The 16,603-nt window shown below is 40.5% G+C and overlaps 1 protein-coding gene across 2 annotated transcripts in view; it reads right to left on the minus strand.

The window, feature by feature from the left end:
* RBMS2 (RNA binding motif single stranded interacting protein 2) overlaps window positions 1-16,603 on the minus strand; it is a 65,669-nt gene that overhangs the window by 21,094 nt on the left and 27,972 nt on the right. For both annotated transcript variants that reach the window (XM_086713056.1, XM_025926352.2), the window contains one exon: window positions 6,307-6,473. In XM_086713056.1, coding sequence (XP_086569182.1) covers window positions 6,307-6,449 — 143 coding nt within the window. In that variant the 5' untranslated portion in view covers window positions 6,450-6,473. The remainder of the gene's footprint in view (window positions 1-6,306; window positions 6,474-16,603) is intronic.

Here is a 16,603-nt window from a genome sequence, read left to right on the forward strand (position 1 = left end):
ACTGTGCAGAAGCTTTTTATTATGATGAGGTCCCAATAGCTCATTTTTGCTTTTGTTTCCCTTGCTTCTGGAGACATGTAAAGTAAGAGGTTGCTATGGCCAAGTCAAAGAGGTTGTTGCCTGTTTCATCCTCTAGGATTCTGATGGCTTCCAGTTTTACATTTAGGTCTTTCATCCATTTTGAGTTTATTTTTGTATATAGCGTAAGAAAGTGGTCCAGGTGCAGTCTTCTGCATGTTGTTGTCCGGTTTTCCCAACACCATTTGCTGAAGAGACTGTCTTTATTCCATTGGATATTCTTTCCTGCTTTGTCAAAGATTAGTTGGGTATACATTTGTGGGTCCATTTCTGGGTTCTCTATGCTGTTCCATTGATCTAAGTGTTTTTGTGCCAGTACCATACTATCTGGATGATTACAGCTTTGTAATACATCTTAATGTCTAGAATTGTGATGCCTCCAGCTTTGGTTTTCTTTTTCAGGATTGCTTTGGCTATTCAGGGTCTTTTCTGGTTCCATACAAATTTTAGGATTGTTTGCTCTAGCTCTGTGAAGAATGCTGGTGTTATTTTGACAGAGGTTGCAATGAATATGTAGATTGCTTTGGGTAGTATCAACATTTTAACAATATTTGTTCTTCCAATCCATGAGCATGGAATGTTTTTCCATTTCCTTGTATCTTCTTCAATTTCCTTCATAAATTTTCTATAGTTTTCAGTGTATAGATTTTTCACCTCTTTGGTTAGATTTATTCCTAGGTATTTTACGGGTTTTGGTGCAATAGTAAATGGGATCGCTTCCTTGATTTCTCTTTCTGCTGCTTCATTATTGGTATATAGAAATGTAGGGGCGCCTGGGTGGCTCAGTCGGTTAAGCGTCCGACTTCGGCTCAGGTCATGATCTCATGGTCTGTGAGTTCGAGCCCTGAGCCAGGCTCTGTGCTGACAGCTCAGAGCCTGGAGCCTGTTTCGGATTCTGTGTCTCCCTCTCTCTCTGACCCTCCCCCATTCATGCCCTGTCTCTGTCTCAAAAATAAATAAATGTTAAAAAAAACTAAAAAAAAAAAAATGTAACAGATTTCTGTACATTGATTTTATACCTGCAACTTTGCTGAATTCATGGATCAGTTCTGGCAGTTTTTTGTGGAATCTTTTGGGTTTTCCACATAGACTATCATGTCATCTGCGAAGAATGAAAGTTTGCTTCTGCCTTGCCAATTTGGATGCCTTCTTTTTCTCTGTGTTGTCTGACTGCTGAAGCTAGGACTTCTAACACTATGTTGAACAACAGTGGTGAGAGGGAACATTCCTGTCGTGTTCCTGACCTTAGGGGGGAAGCTCTCAGTTTTTCCCCATTGAGGATGATATTGGTGGTAGATCTTTTGTATATATGGCTTTTATGATCTTGAGGTATGATCCTTCTATCCCTACTTTCTTGAGGGTTTTTATCAAGAAAAGATGCTGTATTTTGTCAAAAGCTTTCTCTGCATCTACTGAGAGGATCATGTGGTTCTTATTCTTTTATTAATGTGATGTGTCACACTGATTGATTTGCAGGTATTGAACCAGCCCTGCATCCCAGGGACAAATCCCACTGGATTGTGGTAAATAATTCTTTTAATGTGTTGTCGGATCCAGTTGGCTAGTATAAAACTGCTCGTTTCAAACCCTAGTTCTGACACTCTATAGCTGTATGTCATTTCGGACAAGTCATTTAACCCCTATGGGCCTCAGTCCCATCATCTGTAAAGCAGAGATAGGATTGTTGGGAATACGAAATGAGTTCATGGATATAAAGCACTAATGTCTACCATATGGTAAACGCTTGAAAGTTCTTAACTACTATTATCATCGTTACTACAGTCAAGAAACTTCAACTTTAGTGCAAATGGTTCTCTGTCCTGCTTTACTTTATTCTAAGCCTTCTATTTCTCACTGTCAAGATTTGAGCATGTTAGGGAGGTGAGTGGGTACAAAACCAGGTGCAACAGCAGTGTTAAGAAATTACCCAAAACTTGACGGTAAGGTAAAGTAAAGATCGTGTATCCTTTCAATGTCATTCTGAAACACTGTCTAAAAGGCCTACTTGAAATATATTTAATTATCTAGGGGGATGTTTCTTTTTTTGACTTACTGTTTACTACTGCTTAGGGTCCAGGCCTTGGGAAGATACATATTAACTTATAGATTTTGTCCAGTAAATGCAAATAATTTCTGTCCAGTAGAAAAGAGATCCCAAAAATTCGTTTTATATTGTCCTATAGGATATGAACCAGTTTTGTATATAACCCAGCCATCTTTTTTTTTTTTAACATTTATTTATTTTTGAGAGAGAGAGAGAGAGAGAGAGAGAGAGAGAGAGTGTGTGTGTGTGTGTGTGTGTGTGTGTGTGTGTGTAAACCGAGAAGGGGCAGAGACAGAGACACAGAATCCGAAGCAGGCTCCAGGCTCTGAGCTGTCAGCACAGAGCCCGACAAGGGGCTCAAACCCACGAACCATGAAATCATGACCTGAGCCAAAGTCCGGCACTTAACTGACTGAGCCATGCAGGTGCCCCCAATCTTTTTTTTTTTTTTTTTTTTTTTTTTAAGTAGGCTTCATACCATGAGCCCAATGCAGGGCTTGAACTCACAACCCTGAGATCAAGACCTGAACTGAGATAAAGAGTTGAATGCTTAACCAACTGAGCCACCCAGGCACCCCTATAACCTAGGAATCTTATTCCAACATTATTTCTTCAGTATCTATAAATACTCAGTCCCTCAAATGTCTTTGAATCCATTTTACCATCCCGCTGGCTCCCTTATTAATGAATGAAATAAATCTTGGGCATGTGTTTACCTATATTTGTATGAGAATCATGTTTTTCAACTTTTTGAAAATTATACTTTTGCAGCAGTCATGTGGAGTCCCCCAAACTCAGCAGTGGAGTATCCCAGGTCAGGATCATATTAGAAGTGTTCCACTAGAAAGACATCTCTACATCCCACCCTAGGAGGGTGAAAATATTAAAGATACAGAACAGAAATCACTAATAGAATCAGAAGTATAGGATTTACCTGAAAACAGCTGGCAGGGACTGAATTTGAGACCAATACCCCAAACAAGTGTTTTGTTTTTCACTTCCCCTCTCATCCCTAAAGAACATATGATGACTGATATATTTGTTTTGTTCCTGGGCAGGCTCTCACTGACTTTTTTGGTGGGGCTTCTGTCATCCAATGGATTAGACAGAAAAAGCCAAGTAATGCCTTGGAGGCTGGGAAAAGAACACATCAAAATGGGGGTGGGGATGAATATGATGATCCTAGCCCTTCAGGACTACATATTTGGATTCTTTCCCAAACTTAGGCAAGGGAAGGGATGCAGGAGACTGGCCAGAGGGCATACAGGTTGCTATCCCTACCAAGGCCCCAAGGTGGAGCTGGCTGTGGGTCTGAGCAGGTTGAGACCTAGAGCTCAGAGTCTGCACTGCAGTTGGCAACAGACGGTTTGGGTTTGCTTCCTCCTTGGAAGAAGAAGCCCCTCCAAGAGAACAAGGATTCCAGTCCTACACTCCATGCCTTTTCTTCCTGCCCACCAGGGTTTAGGATCCAAGAATATTCACTTCCCCTACAACCCAGAGAGAGATAACTAGGAAGAAAACAGGAAGTCCTTCTATGCATGGGAAACACCCTTCCTAGAAAGGTTTAACTCCCAGCTTGCAGCATCCAGCAGGGCTCCAGCCACCTGTTCTTCTCATCCTCCTTTTTGTCATAACTCATCTAGCACCTATTCTTTCCCTGCCTCATTTCTACGTCTCTATAGTCTCCTATTGAGCTCCTCGGTTCCATCCTATATGATGACCCTGACTATTCTCATCCCTTCTTCAGACACGGCCAAAGATAAGGCAACTGTTGTGAAGGGCAAAGTGAAAGTCTAAAAGTATTGTGAAGTAGAAGTGAGTTTTGTCTGTCTTGTGAAATGAGAAGATTTTTGTAGCATATTATGTTTCGTGCAAGAAACCCAGCATGCAGAAATCAAGGAATTAGACTGATATGATAGCCTTTTCCTTCACAAACCAACATTTCTGCCAATTCCCATTCCCCTCAAAAATTACTAGTCCTAGACTAAGTTCCCTCACTCTCATTTAAAATACCTTTCGGGGCTCCTGGGTGGCTCAGTTGGTTAAGCGCTGGACTTTGGCTCAGGTCATGATCTCACGGATCGTGGGTTCGACCCCGCATCAGACTCTGTGCTGACAGCTCAGAGCCTGGAGCCTGCTTCAGATTCTGTCTCCCTCCCTCTCTCTCTGCCCCTTCTCACCTCACACTCTCTCTCTCTCTCAAAAAAAAATAAACGTTAAAAAAAATTTTTTTAATAAAATACCTTTTAACCAAGGTAATCTGAGGTAAACAAAACAAAACAAAAAAACAGTTTCATACATACATCTAGCCTTTAGAGACTGAATCTATGCAACCTGGTACCAGCAAAAATCCCTATGTTTGCATGGACCAAACCTCAGAAGAGTAAAGGATTTATAAAGCATCTCTGATGCCTCTCACACCTATATTTTGGGGGCAGAATGTTCTGCCTTTCCAGGATTTGGAACAGCTGGAACTTTACACATACTGTTGTGGGATTTTGAATTAGTTTAACCACTTCAGAAAATTATTTAGTAGTATCTACAAAAGCTGAACAAATGTATATCCTATGACTCAGCAATTTTACTCCTAGGTATAAACCCAACACATACATACATCAAAACACATGTACAAGTTCATGGCAGCACTATTCATATAGATAATAGTCACAAACTGGAAACAACTCAAATGCCCAGCAACAGTAGAATGGGCAAATAAACTATGGTGTATTCCTATGATGGAATTCTATAAAGCAATAAGAATAAACAAAGTTTTATTATAATTCATATGAATGAATTTCACAAATAACACTGAACAAAAGAAGCCAGACATAAAAGGGCATGTATGCTGTATCATTGTTTATATGAAGTTCAAACAAACCACACCAATCAATCATTTAGAATACAGACAGTAGAGGGGTGCTTGGGTGACTCAGTCGGTTAAGTGTCTGACTCGGCTCAGGTCATGATCTCACGGGTTCGTGGGAATGAGCTCCACATTGGGCTCTGTGTTGACAGCATGGAGCCTGCCTGGGATTCTCTCTCTCCCCTCTCTCTACCCCTCCCCCACTTCCCCGTTCTCTCTCTCTCTCAAAATAAATAAGTTAAAAAAAAAACAGATCTTTGTTTGGAGGTGGGGGGATAGAAACTGACAAGTGGGCTTCCAAAGAGTGGGTAATGTTCTTTTCCTTTTCATTTTTTTTTCTAAGTACACTCCATACCCCACGTGGGGCTTGAACTCATGACCCCAAGATCATGAGTCAGATGCTTTACTGACTGAGTCACCCAGGCACCCCAGTAATGTTCTTCTTGATCTGGTTACAAGGGACTGTTGGGAGGATACGTTTACCTTATGAAAAGTCACTGCTGTATATACACTTATGATTTGTGTACTTTATGTGTGTTATATGTCGATAAAAGTTTTTTTTTGTAATGGTAATTACACAGTCTAAGGTTCCTATTTCTATTTCTTTCTACCATTCCCTACCCAAAATCAATTTTCCTCTTCCCCACCCCCAGACTTCTTCCTATAACCATTCCCCCAAATGTATCATTTGAAACACGTATTTTTCTGCCAAATGGAACGGAGTTCGCATCTTTGGACTCTTGCAAATTTTTCTAGCATTCTTAACTGGGCTAATTCCATTGTAGTTATCTCTACCTCATGACTCAAATCCACTCTGAAGAACCCCAAAGGTCTTTAGGGGGGTATATGCAGAGTGTCAGCCTCTTTCTCCACCGTCTCCTTTATCCACTAATTTGAGAGCTCCTCTGGTTCACTGAGATTACTTCTATCAGCAGAAACTCTCCTAAATGTACAATTCAATTGGTTACTTCCACTTTCTTCTATCCCTACTGCACTGCCAACTCTCACTGCCTTCTAATCAGTATCTTTAGCGATACTGAGCATTTCAATTTGAGGTGTAAGGATGGGAATCTTTCCACAAAGACCATCAGTTCTGAGTACACAGTCACCTATTAGGCTTCAAAGGCCAGCCCTATGCTGGCTTTCCTCAGAGAAACGCAAGAAGGTTTCATGTATTAATAACAGGTAGAATTTAAGAGGGGCTGCTAAGAAATCTTGTGACAAATAATACTGCATTTCAGGACAAGAGTATTTGTCAAGAAGTCAGTATCGCCAAACCTGTACTGTCCCTCGAAGCCTACCCACATGTCTGCCAACTTACGACTGGCACAATTTGACAAGGTCTTGGTCAGTAGTGCCTGGTTGCAATCCCCGGATATAGAGGTTGGTTTTGCTCAGCTGGTCATTTCCACTGCTCCCACTGTTGCTGTTAGGGGTACTGCTGCTTGGACTAGGTGGTGCCATTTGCTGAGACAGTGACACATATGGCTGCAGAGAGACATGAGCAACAGAAGATCAGAAGATTATACATTTAAATACTGGAGAGTGAGGAAGATCCTGGCTCCTTGCAAAGAATGATTCCAAACTTTAATAGCAATTAACTCAATAGAGAATTAAAAAACAAAAACAAAACAGAAACTAAAAAAATTCCTCTCTGCCATTCTGCCATAGAATAAGAAAATACATAACTGTCTTACCTATGTTTCAGGAATAATGAGAGGCCAAAATAAGCTTGTTAAAGGTTTTAAAAAAACGCTCTCTCTCTCAAAAATAAACAAACATTAGGGGCGCCTGGGTGGCGCAGTCGGTTAAGCGTCTGACTTCAGCCAGGTCACGATCTCACAGTCCGTGAGTTGGAGCCCCGCGTCAGGCTCTGGGCTGATGGCTCAGAGCCTGGAGCCTGCTTCCGATTCTGTGTCTCCCTCTCTCTCTGCCCCTCCCCCGTTCATACTCTGTCTCTCTCTGTCCCAAAAATAAATAAAGGTTGAAAAAAAAAAATTAAAAAAAAAAATAAACATTAAAAAAAAAAAACTGAATGACATTGAAATCTCCACTGAATTACTAGATCTGCAATAATAATCAAATACTAGTGGGTCTAGGCCCCCTCTATTATCATTACTATCATAATCGCACCACCCGATTTAAAGTACAGTCAAGGGACACCTGGGTGGCACAGTAGGTTAAGCCTCCGACTTTGGCTCAGGTCATGATCTCACAGTTTGCGAGTTCGAGCCCTGTGTCGGGCTCTGTGCTGACAGCTTGGAGCCTGAAGCCTGCTTCAGATTGTCTTCCTCTCTCTCTGCCCCTCCCCTGCTCATACTCTGTCTCTCTCAAAAATAAACATTAAAAAAAATTAAGTACAGTTAAGAAAACTGTGACCTATGTTCTAATCATGGCTGTTCCAGAGTTCAGAGCAAGATCACTACTGGAGATCATTCAATAATATAGGTCTTTCCTCATCTCTAAGGAATTACTATTGTTTATCCTTAGGCTGAGAAAGCCAAAGGATATTCTATGCCTGGGGTGATGATGATGATGATAATGATGACACCAACAAAACAGAAAAAGCAACTCTAGTGTCATAAGACCATGTGCCAAGCACTGGCACAGGAGACCATTTGCCTGAGTTTATCCCCTGTCCCAATATGAGAGAATATGTCTAACAGAAAGTATCAAGGATGCCAGTACTGTCCAGAAAAGAACACAAGGGTTACTAAGTAAAGAAATAAACTTAAATTATTGATTTGCTACATAGCTATAAACCTTGGTTTTAATACTAAGGTCTTAGCTATAATTTAAAAATATGGCTTAGTCAATAATAAACTTGCTGTAGGGCAGAAAAATTCCTAGGAAAAAAGATATGGCTAAGAAAAGAAAAAAAAAAAAAACAAAAACCAAAAACCAGAAAACGAAAAATGAAAAAAAAAAAACAAACCACGACTTTTGTCTCTTGATATTTTTATGCAGCTTCTGAAATTGCCACATAGGTTTGGCTCCAAAGAGAAATGGTATACATATTTATTTATTCATTTTGAAAGGTAAGACAATCCAAGAGAAGGAAAAAAAAACAAACAAACAGCTGAGAAAGCCCCTAAGAATAGCTTATCTGGCTTCCCAAAACAAAATGATTTGTAAAGACATAATAACTAATGTAAACTAAAAATCCATGTTTACCTATGTAAGAGAGAAAAAGGTAGTATTTAGAAAGGTCCAGAGAACTGAGATATTCTTATCAGTAAGGGAAGGACAGGGCAGTTTTATCTCTCTTGACTCCTACTGAAATAGTTCTCTGAGGTCACTGGTCATCTGTCAGGCCTAACCTACAAAGTGAAGCGCAAGATATTTCTTCCCTTAATCCTGCTGAACTATGGAAGATTTCATAACTCAAAGCAGACCATAAATCTTAAAGCTAATTTGCTTTTTATAGTTATGCCCTAAAACATGTCATTTTCATGTGAGGATAAAATTCAGGGTTATTAGAGAAACTAAAATGGCTGACTTGTTAGTATACCAGGTTCTCTTCAGGAAGGGATATAAATCTACTATAGTATCTATCAATTAACTTCATCCTTTTGAATGACATGTAATTTTGTTTTGCTCCCAGAAGAAAAAGAAAGATAGGTAAGTTTTTACTTATAACCTTGGTTTGTATTCATGTAGGTGAAACTCCTGAAGTCATTTGGATTAGTGGCCATGTAGAACATGATTCAGAACTGTACTATGCCCTATAATTCCAATGTTAATGTGAATTCTTTAAACAAAGTCCCTCACATTTGGCCTAGAATCTTAGATACATGAGATTATTAAACATGCCTTCAGAGGAATTGCCTGGGTGGCTCCATTGGTTGAGCGACCAATTCTTGATCTCGGCTCAGGTCATGATCCCAGGGTTGCAGGATCAAGCCCCCTTGGTGGGCTCTGCACTGAGTGTGCAGCCTGCTTGAGATTCTCTCCCTCTGCCACTCCCCCGCTGGTATGCCCATGAACGCTCACACGCTCTCTCAAAAAATAAATTAAAAAAAATTATTTCTCTCCTTTTCCCCCACTCATTCTAAAAAACAAAACAGAACAAAAAAAAGCCTTCAGAAATAAAGGATGCTAGCATATTATGTATCAAAGAAATACATATAGTTACCCAGTAAAAGAGTACCAGTACCAGTCTTCTTAAGAAGGAGATTTAATTCTGGAAGTGAATAGGAAAGATTATGGGTTTACCGCAGAGAAATGGTATCACATATCTCAATTGCATTATCAAAGCTGGTTCGGAGAGGTGGGAGACCAGAGATGATGAGAGTATTTAGACAATATTAGACATGAAGGAAGGTGAGGAAAAAGCCTAATTAAATGATTGGTAAGGTGGTATTTAAAAGGATGTGCAGAGAACGCTGTGATATATCCCATTAAGAATATCTAAGGATAGGGGCGCCTGGGTGGCTCAGTCAGTTAAGCGGCCGACTTCGGCTCAGGTCATGATTTTGCGGTCCGTGAGTTTGAGCCCCGCGTCGGGCTCTGTGCTGACAGCTCAGAGCCTGGACCCTGTTTCAGATTCTGTGTCTCCCTCTCTCTGGCCCTCCCCTGTTCATGCTCTGTCTCTTTCTGTCTCAAAAATAAATAAACGTTAAAAAAAAAAAAAAAAAAAGAATATCTAGGGATAAATACCTGGGGAAGGGCTGTTAGGATGGGGAAACAGAAATGTATAACTCCTTCAACTTCAACCAGGGGAAAAAAAAAAACAAAAAATCAAACTCCCCTCTTCCTGTAGCATGAATTTTATGTTTCCGGTCTTGCTGAGTTATAGGAAACTGGGAGACAAGACAGTGTTCTTCCTTTGGCTCTCTTTCAAGAGATCATAATGATAGAGATGATACGATGCCTACTTACCAATCACGAAGTTTTGTTGTTTTTTTTTACGTAGGCTCCATGCCCAACATGGGGCTTGAACTCATGACCTGAGATCAAGAGCAGCCTGCTGTACCAACTGAGCCAGCCAGCTATCCCCCAATCACTAAGTTTTCATCAGATCTTTAAGAGAATGATCCAGTCAGATAAGATACTTGTTAACTAAATTATAATGTAAGTAAAACACTGTCTTTATTCTGAAAATTAGATTCTGATCAAGCATTCATTTTGCATTTCAAAAAATTTGAAAATCCTATATCCATTCATTTGCCATCAAGGTTATCCCCATCCGGGGCCCTTAACATTATTATCATCAAAGCAGGAGAAAACCTCATCCCAGCTAGCTAAGTTCCTAGCACACAGTATACAGGGCATGGACATTAACTAAAAGGAGTAAAACAAACTTAGGGCATTTGCTAATTGTGTTACCTTTTTTTGTTTTTTAATGTTTACTTATTTATTTTTGAGACAGAGAGCGAGCACAAGCAGGGGAGGGGCAGGGAGAGAGAGGGAGACAAAGAACACAAAGCAGGCTCCAGGCTCTGAGCTGTCAGCACAGAGCCCGATGTGGGGCTCAAACTCAGGAACCATGAGAGATCATGACCTAAGCTAAAGTCAGTTGCTTAACCGACTGAGCCACCCAGGTGCCTCTAATTGTGTATCATTTTAATAAACCCCTAAAGAATCTCAAAGATATACAATCCACTAGCCTGACATCAAAATTCCTATTGCAACTTGAATATGGATAAGACATGTCCCTGGAGCCAATGATCTCTAGGACATATGATATATCTAAACATTTTTTTTAAGTTTATTTATCTATTTTGAGACAGAGCAAGTGTGAGTGGGGGAGAGGCAGAGAGAGAGAATCCCAAGCAGGCTCTGCACTGCCAGGGTGGCGCCTGATGCAGGGCTCGAACCCACGAACCGTGAGATTGTGACATAAGCCAAAATCAAGTCAGATGCTTAACTGACTGAGTGCCCTTATATCTGAACATTTTTGTCTAAAATACATTATTTCCTTGATTCCATCATAGTATCTCCTAATAAAAGAAAGTTGACTTTCCCTGAGAAATAACAGACCTCCTGATAATCATTCATGAGACCCTTTGCACTATTTGAGTCAGTCAATAAATATCTGAATACCAACTATGTGCAAGCCCTATGTGATGCAGTGGGGACTCACAAATGCGTAAGAGTAGGAGTGAAATATTTCATAATAAATTTAAACACACACCCACAAGGAGCCATTAAGGAATTCACAAACCAGAGCTTACAATCTAGATAACTAGCAGAATGACATACGTGTGCTAACGGGGATCCAAGCAAAATTGTACAAGAGTATGAAAGAAAAAACAGTTAAATCCTGAGGAAAAAGTTTCTCAAAAAAGATGGTTGTATCTTTACTTTTTAATGTTTATTTAGCTTTGAGAAAGACATTACATGCATGAACTGGGGAGGGACACAGAGAGAGGGAGACAGAGAATCCCAAGCAGGCTCCAAGCGGTCAGCACAGAGCCTGTTGCAGGGCTTCAACCCACGAACCATGAGATCATGACCTCAGCCAAAACCAAGACCCAGATGCTCAACAAACTGAGCCACCTGGGCACCCCCCAAAAAGACAGCTGTATCTTGAAGGATGTGTAGGATATTAAATTCTTAATAAGGAGCTTTATGGCAATGCAAATCATTATCATAATGAGATACCACTTTATATCTACTAGGATGGCTAGAATATAAGGATTATGACTTTAATCAAAAGTTCTAAGTTTGATGTTATAATAAAAAATAACAAGTGTTGGTGAGAATGTAAAGAATTTGGAACCCTTCTACACTGCTGATGGGAACATAAAATGATACAGCTGCTTTGAAAAACAGTTTGACAATTCCTAAAACAGTTAAGCACAGAGTTATCATATGACCCAGCAATTTCACTCCTAGGTATGTACCCAAGAGAATTAAAAACATTATGTCCACACAAAACTTGTACACAAATTTCATAGCATTTTTTATAGTAGCCCAAAGTGGTAACAACAAAAATGTCTATCAACTGATGAATGGATAAAATGTAGTATATCCATACATGAAACTATTATTCAGCTATAAGAAAGAATGAAGTACAGATATATGGATGAACCTTGAAAACATGCAAACTGAAGAGTCAGTCACAAAGAACCCCATATTGTATGATTCCATTCATATGAAATGTCTAGAACTGGCAAATCTATTCTAGATTAGCAGATTAGAGATTACCTATGACTGTGAGAGGTGAGTAATGAGAGAATGGCAGCAGGGGGTGGGGGTAGGAGGGGCTGGTGGTTAAGTTAGTGGGGTTCCTTTTGGGGGGTAATGAAAGTGTCCTAAAACTGATTATGGTAATGGATGCAAACTCTGTGAAAACACTAAAAGCCACTGAACTGTACACTTTAAATGGGTGATTTGTATGGTATGTGAATTATATATCAACAAAGCTGTTGTAAAAATTTGATGGGGATGGGTGGAAAGAGGAGCACATTCCAACCACTAAAATTGAGATGTCAGGCAACCACAGGTAGCGTGGACTAGCACAGAATTCAGCCTAGGCTGGCATCACCACACTTCATTTCCAGATAAAAAAGTCATGATATTAATGTATTTATTGAAATTCAAGTGGAAATATAGATTAACCATTAAAACATATCAGAACAAGAAAGGGATATTTCCGGGGTGCCTGGCTGGCAGAAGAGCATATGATTCCTGACCTTGGGGTCATGGGGTCATGAGTTTGAGCCCCATGTTTGGTGTAGAGATTAAAAAAAAAAAAAACAAAAAAAAAGGTTTGGGGCACTTGGGTGGCTCAACTGGTTGAGCATCCAACTCTTGATTTTGGCTCAGGTCACGATCCTAAGGTCGTGGAACTGAGCCCCAAGTTGAGCTCTGTGCTGAGCATGGAGCCTGCTTAAGATTCTCTTCTTCTTCTTCTGACCCTCCTACACTTGTGCTCTAAATTAATTAATTAAGCTTTATGGGGAAAAAAGGGGGATATTATCTTACAGTCCCCCTTTCCTAAAAACAAACACTAACAATATTAAAACTAAAACAAAAAAGGAATCTCTGGAAAATGCAGAGCCTGCGCCAGAGAATACATACCTCATATCTGTCTACCACAGTTGGTTGATTGATTTTAAGGATTTTTTTTTTAATTTTTATTTATTTTTGAGAGAGACAGAGTGCAAGTGGGGGAGAGGCAGAGAGTGGAGGAGATACAGGATCCGAGGCAGGCTCCAGGCTCTGAGCTGTCAGCACAGAGCCCGACGCGGGGCTTGAACTCATGAACCTTGAGATCACGACCTCGGCCGAAGTCAGACACTTAACAGCTGAGCCACCCAGGTGCCCCACCATAGCTGATTTTAAAAGCTGACTCGGCACTTTCTACTACTTCCTCTGAACTCAAGTAAACCTGACACCATCTCTAGCTCCTCATCTCCTCCTCCTCTTTCATGGCTCTTACCACTAGAACAGCAATCTGTTTCCCCACATCTCTTGAATACCAAGATGGGAACAGTAAGGTACACCAACCATATGGCCTCCAGCCAGTTTCTTACATTTATACCAGGTGGTATTCAAACTGGGTCTCAAGTATACAATAGACATTTAAAAGCCCTAAGCCAAAATGACTATAGAATCCTCAGTTAAGCATGTAACCACAGAATGCTACCCAGGAATCTATTTGCCTTTCCAGATCCACTCACCATTCTTGCTCACCTTGCTTTGTGTACCAGGAAGCTGACCATATAGAGTGCATGCACAGGCTCCCTTGCCCTCTGGCTTCCAGCTGGGTTTGGGTAACCAGATGTATACCAGCAGAAAATCAAAGGGCAGGAGGAGAAGGAGGTCAGAGTATTTATTTCCCTAGCTCCTGCCAAAACACCATGATTTGGCTGCATACTACTGCAGCCCACAGTTCCCTCCATATAGCTACTCTTAGATTCTGGTATTCTCTCTCAATACTTTGCCCTATTAGACCCAGAGGTGATGAACTAATGTAGGCTCTGGAATTGCTGGCTATAGGGTACTCTGCTCTCTCACTGGTTTCCTTCAACCCATTTGTAAACAGTCTCTTTATTAAATCTTTCTCAAATTACTCAATTTGGATATGCAATCTGTTTCCTTTTAGGACCCTGAATAATGAACCAACCAGTCTACTTTGAAGACTCAGGTGGAAGATTTGATGGAGGTGGTCTTAAGAAAAAGTCTTCTTCAAAATTGGATTAAAAAAAACCTCACTGTGCAAAAATCCTCAAGGCCAAGTTTAACACAGAATTCTGTTCTATATCCATTTGTTTAACCTTTAACAGTGTCTTAAATCCTATCACATTTATGATTTCATTTGATTTTCCTCACAACTCTGTGAGCTGTAACAGGGAATGTGTTATTCTCTTTTAAAACTTAGAAACTGAGGCTCAGTCTTATTTCAACATTTCCTCTGTTGTTATCACCTTGCTTTTTGTTAAGCAGAACCAAATAACAAAAAACCTGAACACTGAAAGTATACAAACCAGTGCTAACAGCTGAGTAAACACATAAAGCAGCCCTTTACAGGACCCTGTATCTTTTGTTTCTTTCTCTTCTGGAAAGAGAACAGTTCTAAGTTCTTAGACAATGGGTAATGTCCAGTCAGAGTAGAATATGTAAGGAACAAAGGTATCTGAACTATGACTTAAACAAGCTAGAGGAATATCTCTTATGTAATACTGGTGCTTACATAAACCAACCAGAGCAAGAGCCCTCAACTGAAGGATATGGGCAATTTTATGGTGGGCAGAGCCCTTTTAAGCACAGCCTTTCTAGGGAGCACACGCCCATGCCTGCAATCCTCGTAATAACCAACCATGTTACCAGTTTGTGAGTACATGTCAGTGTGGCAATAACTCATATGTACCAGGAAACATACAGCAAAAAGTTTCATAACTTCTTAGGACAGAAGAAGGATCTTTAAAGATTAAGCAGCTGAAGTAGGAACAGGACAGCTGACTGCTTGGGGAGAATATGTGTGGAACACAACTGAGCCCCCACTGAGTGTTATTCTGCATTACCAAATCCCTCCACTATTCAACTTGGCTGACGGATTACCTGTGTTCAGGAGAATATATGGCCCAGGAAGGAACTGCAAAGTGAATAAAAATAGCAGCATCATTAGAACTTCATGGCTTTCAGGGCACCCAGGTGGTTCAGTTGGTTAAGCATCTGACTTCGGCTCAGGTCATGATCTCACAGTTCGTGACTTCGAGCCCTGCTTCAGGTGAACAGGAGCCCCGCTTCTCTCTCTCTCTCTCTCTCTCCCCCCCCCCCCGCCGCTCTGTCCCTTGCCCACTTGCGCGCTCTCTCTCTCTCTCTCTCAAAAACAACTTCATGGCTTACAGAGAAATGTTATCTGCCTCTTCCACAAGAGAGAAAAGGGAGAGAAAAAAACCAGGAAAGATAATGCCTGCCTATAGTTTGTTGTACCCTACCCCATCATTTACCATATGTTCATCATTTGACACAATTTCATTTTGGCCAGAAATAGATAAAAAAAACCCACAAGAAGTCAGGAAACAGCAGCACTCCTCTTTTCCACCCTCACTCTACCTGTTCAAAGAATACACAGATTGGTAGACTGAAGATCTGGTCTTATTAAGACTCAAAGTCAGAAAGATTCTGCTCCTTTGGTCATTATAGAATTTTTTTTTCCTTATAGAAAAGACAATAAATACTGGCAATACTACACACCTAAAGGAACTGGCCTAATCTAAGGATATGAAAGGTATGTATGCCTAGTCTATTTCCAGATCAAAATAAAGTGTGTATGTGCAACCACCCAGCAATACATCAGGTATATAAAGTCCTATCCTTGTTCTAGTCTGCTTTTACAAGTCACAAAGAACTCACAAAGTTTGATATAATGTGCATACAACTATCTCTAAAAAGATACAAAAGAAACAGTTTATAATCCTGGCTACTAGGTAGAAGGGACTAGGTATAGGTAGGATGGGGTGAAAACACAGGCTTTTTCATGTGTGTTTCATTAATACCCATTTGAACATTTTGTTTTATCCCAAGGCCATACATCTATTATCTATTAAAAAACAAAAATCAGAGGATGTGGCTGGCTCAGTCAGTAGAGCATCTGACTCTTGATCTCAGGTTGAGTTCGAGCCCCACACTGGGTGTAGAGATTACTTTAAAATAAGTAAATAAGGGGCACCTGGGTGGCTCAGTCAGTTGAGTGACCTGACTCTTAATTTTGGCTCAGGTCACAATCCCAGGGTGATGGGATCCAGCCCCATGTCGGGCTCCACACTGACTGAGTGTGGAGCCTACTTAGGATTCTCTCTCTCCCTCTGCCTCTCTCCCCAGCTTGCGTGTTCTCTAAAAATATAAAATAAATGTCTTTTAAAATCTGACATACTATTTTTTTTTTTAACTAGAATAGAGGGCCGCTTGGGTGGCTCAGTTGGTTGAGCATCTAACTCTTGATTTTGGCTCAGGTCATGATCCCAGAGTCGTGGGATCAAGCCCTGTGACAGGCTCAGCACTGAGCGTGGAGCCTGCTTCAGATTCTCTCTCCTTCTAACAAAAACAAAACTAAACTCAATTAGTCCTTGGAAAAGTGTTAACCGACTTTATCAAACTCATGATCTAAATCTACAATTGGAATGGGGCAGAGGTTACAGGTAAGAGGTGGAAGTGAGGACTGA

The sequence above is a fragment of the Puma concolor genome, chromosome B4, assembly GCF_028749965.1.
Source record: "Puma concolor isolate L17-30 chromosome B4, mPumCon1.1.hap2, whole genome shotgun sequence".
Lineage (NCBI taxonomy): Eukaryota > Metazoa > Chordata > Mammalia > Carnivora > Felidae > Puma > Puma concolor.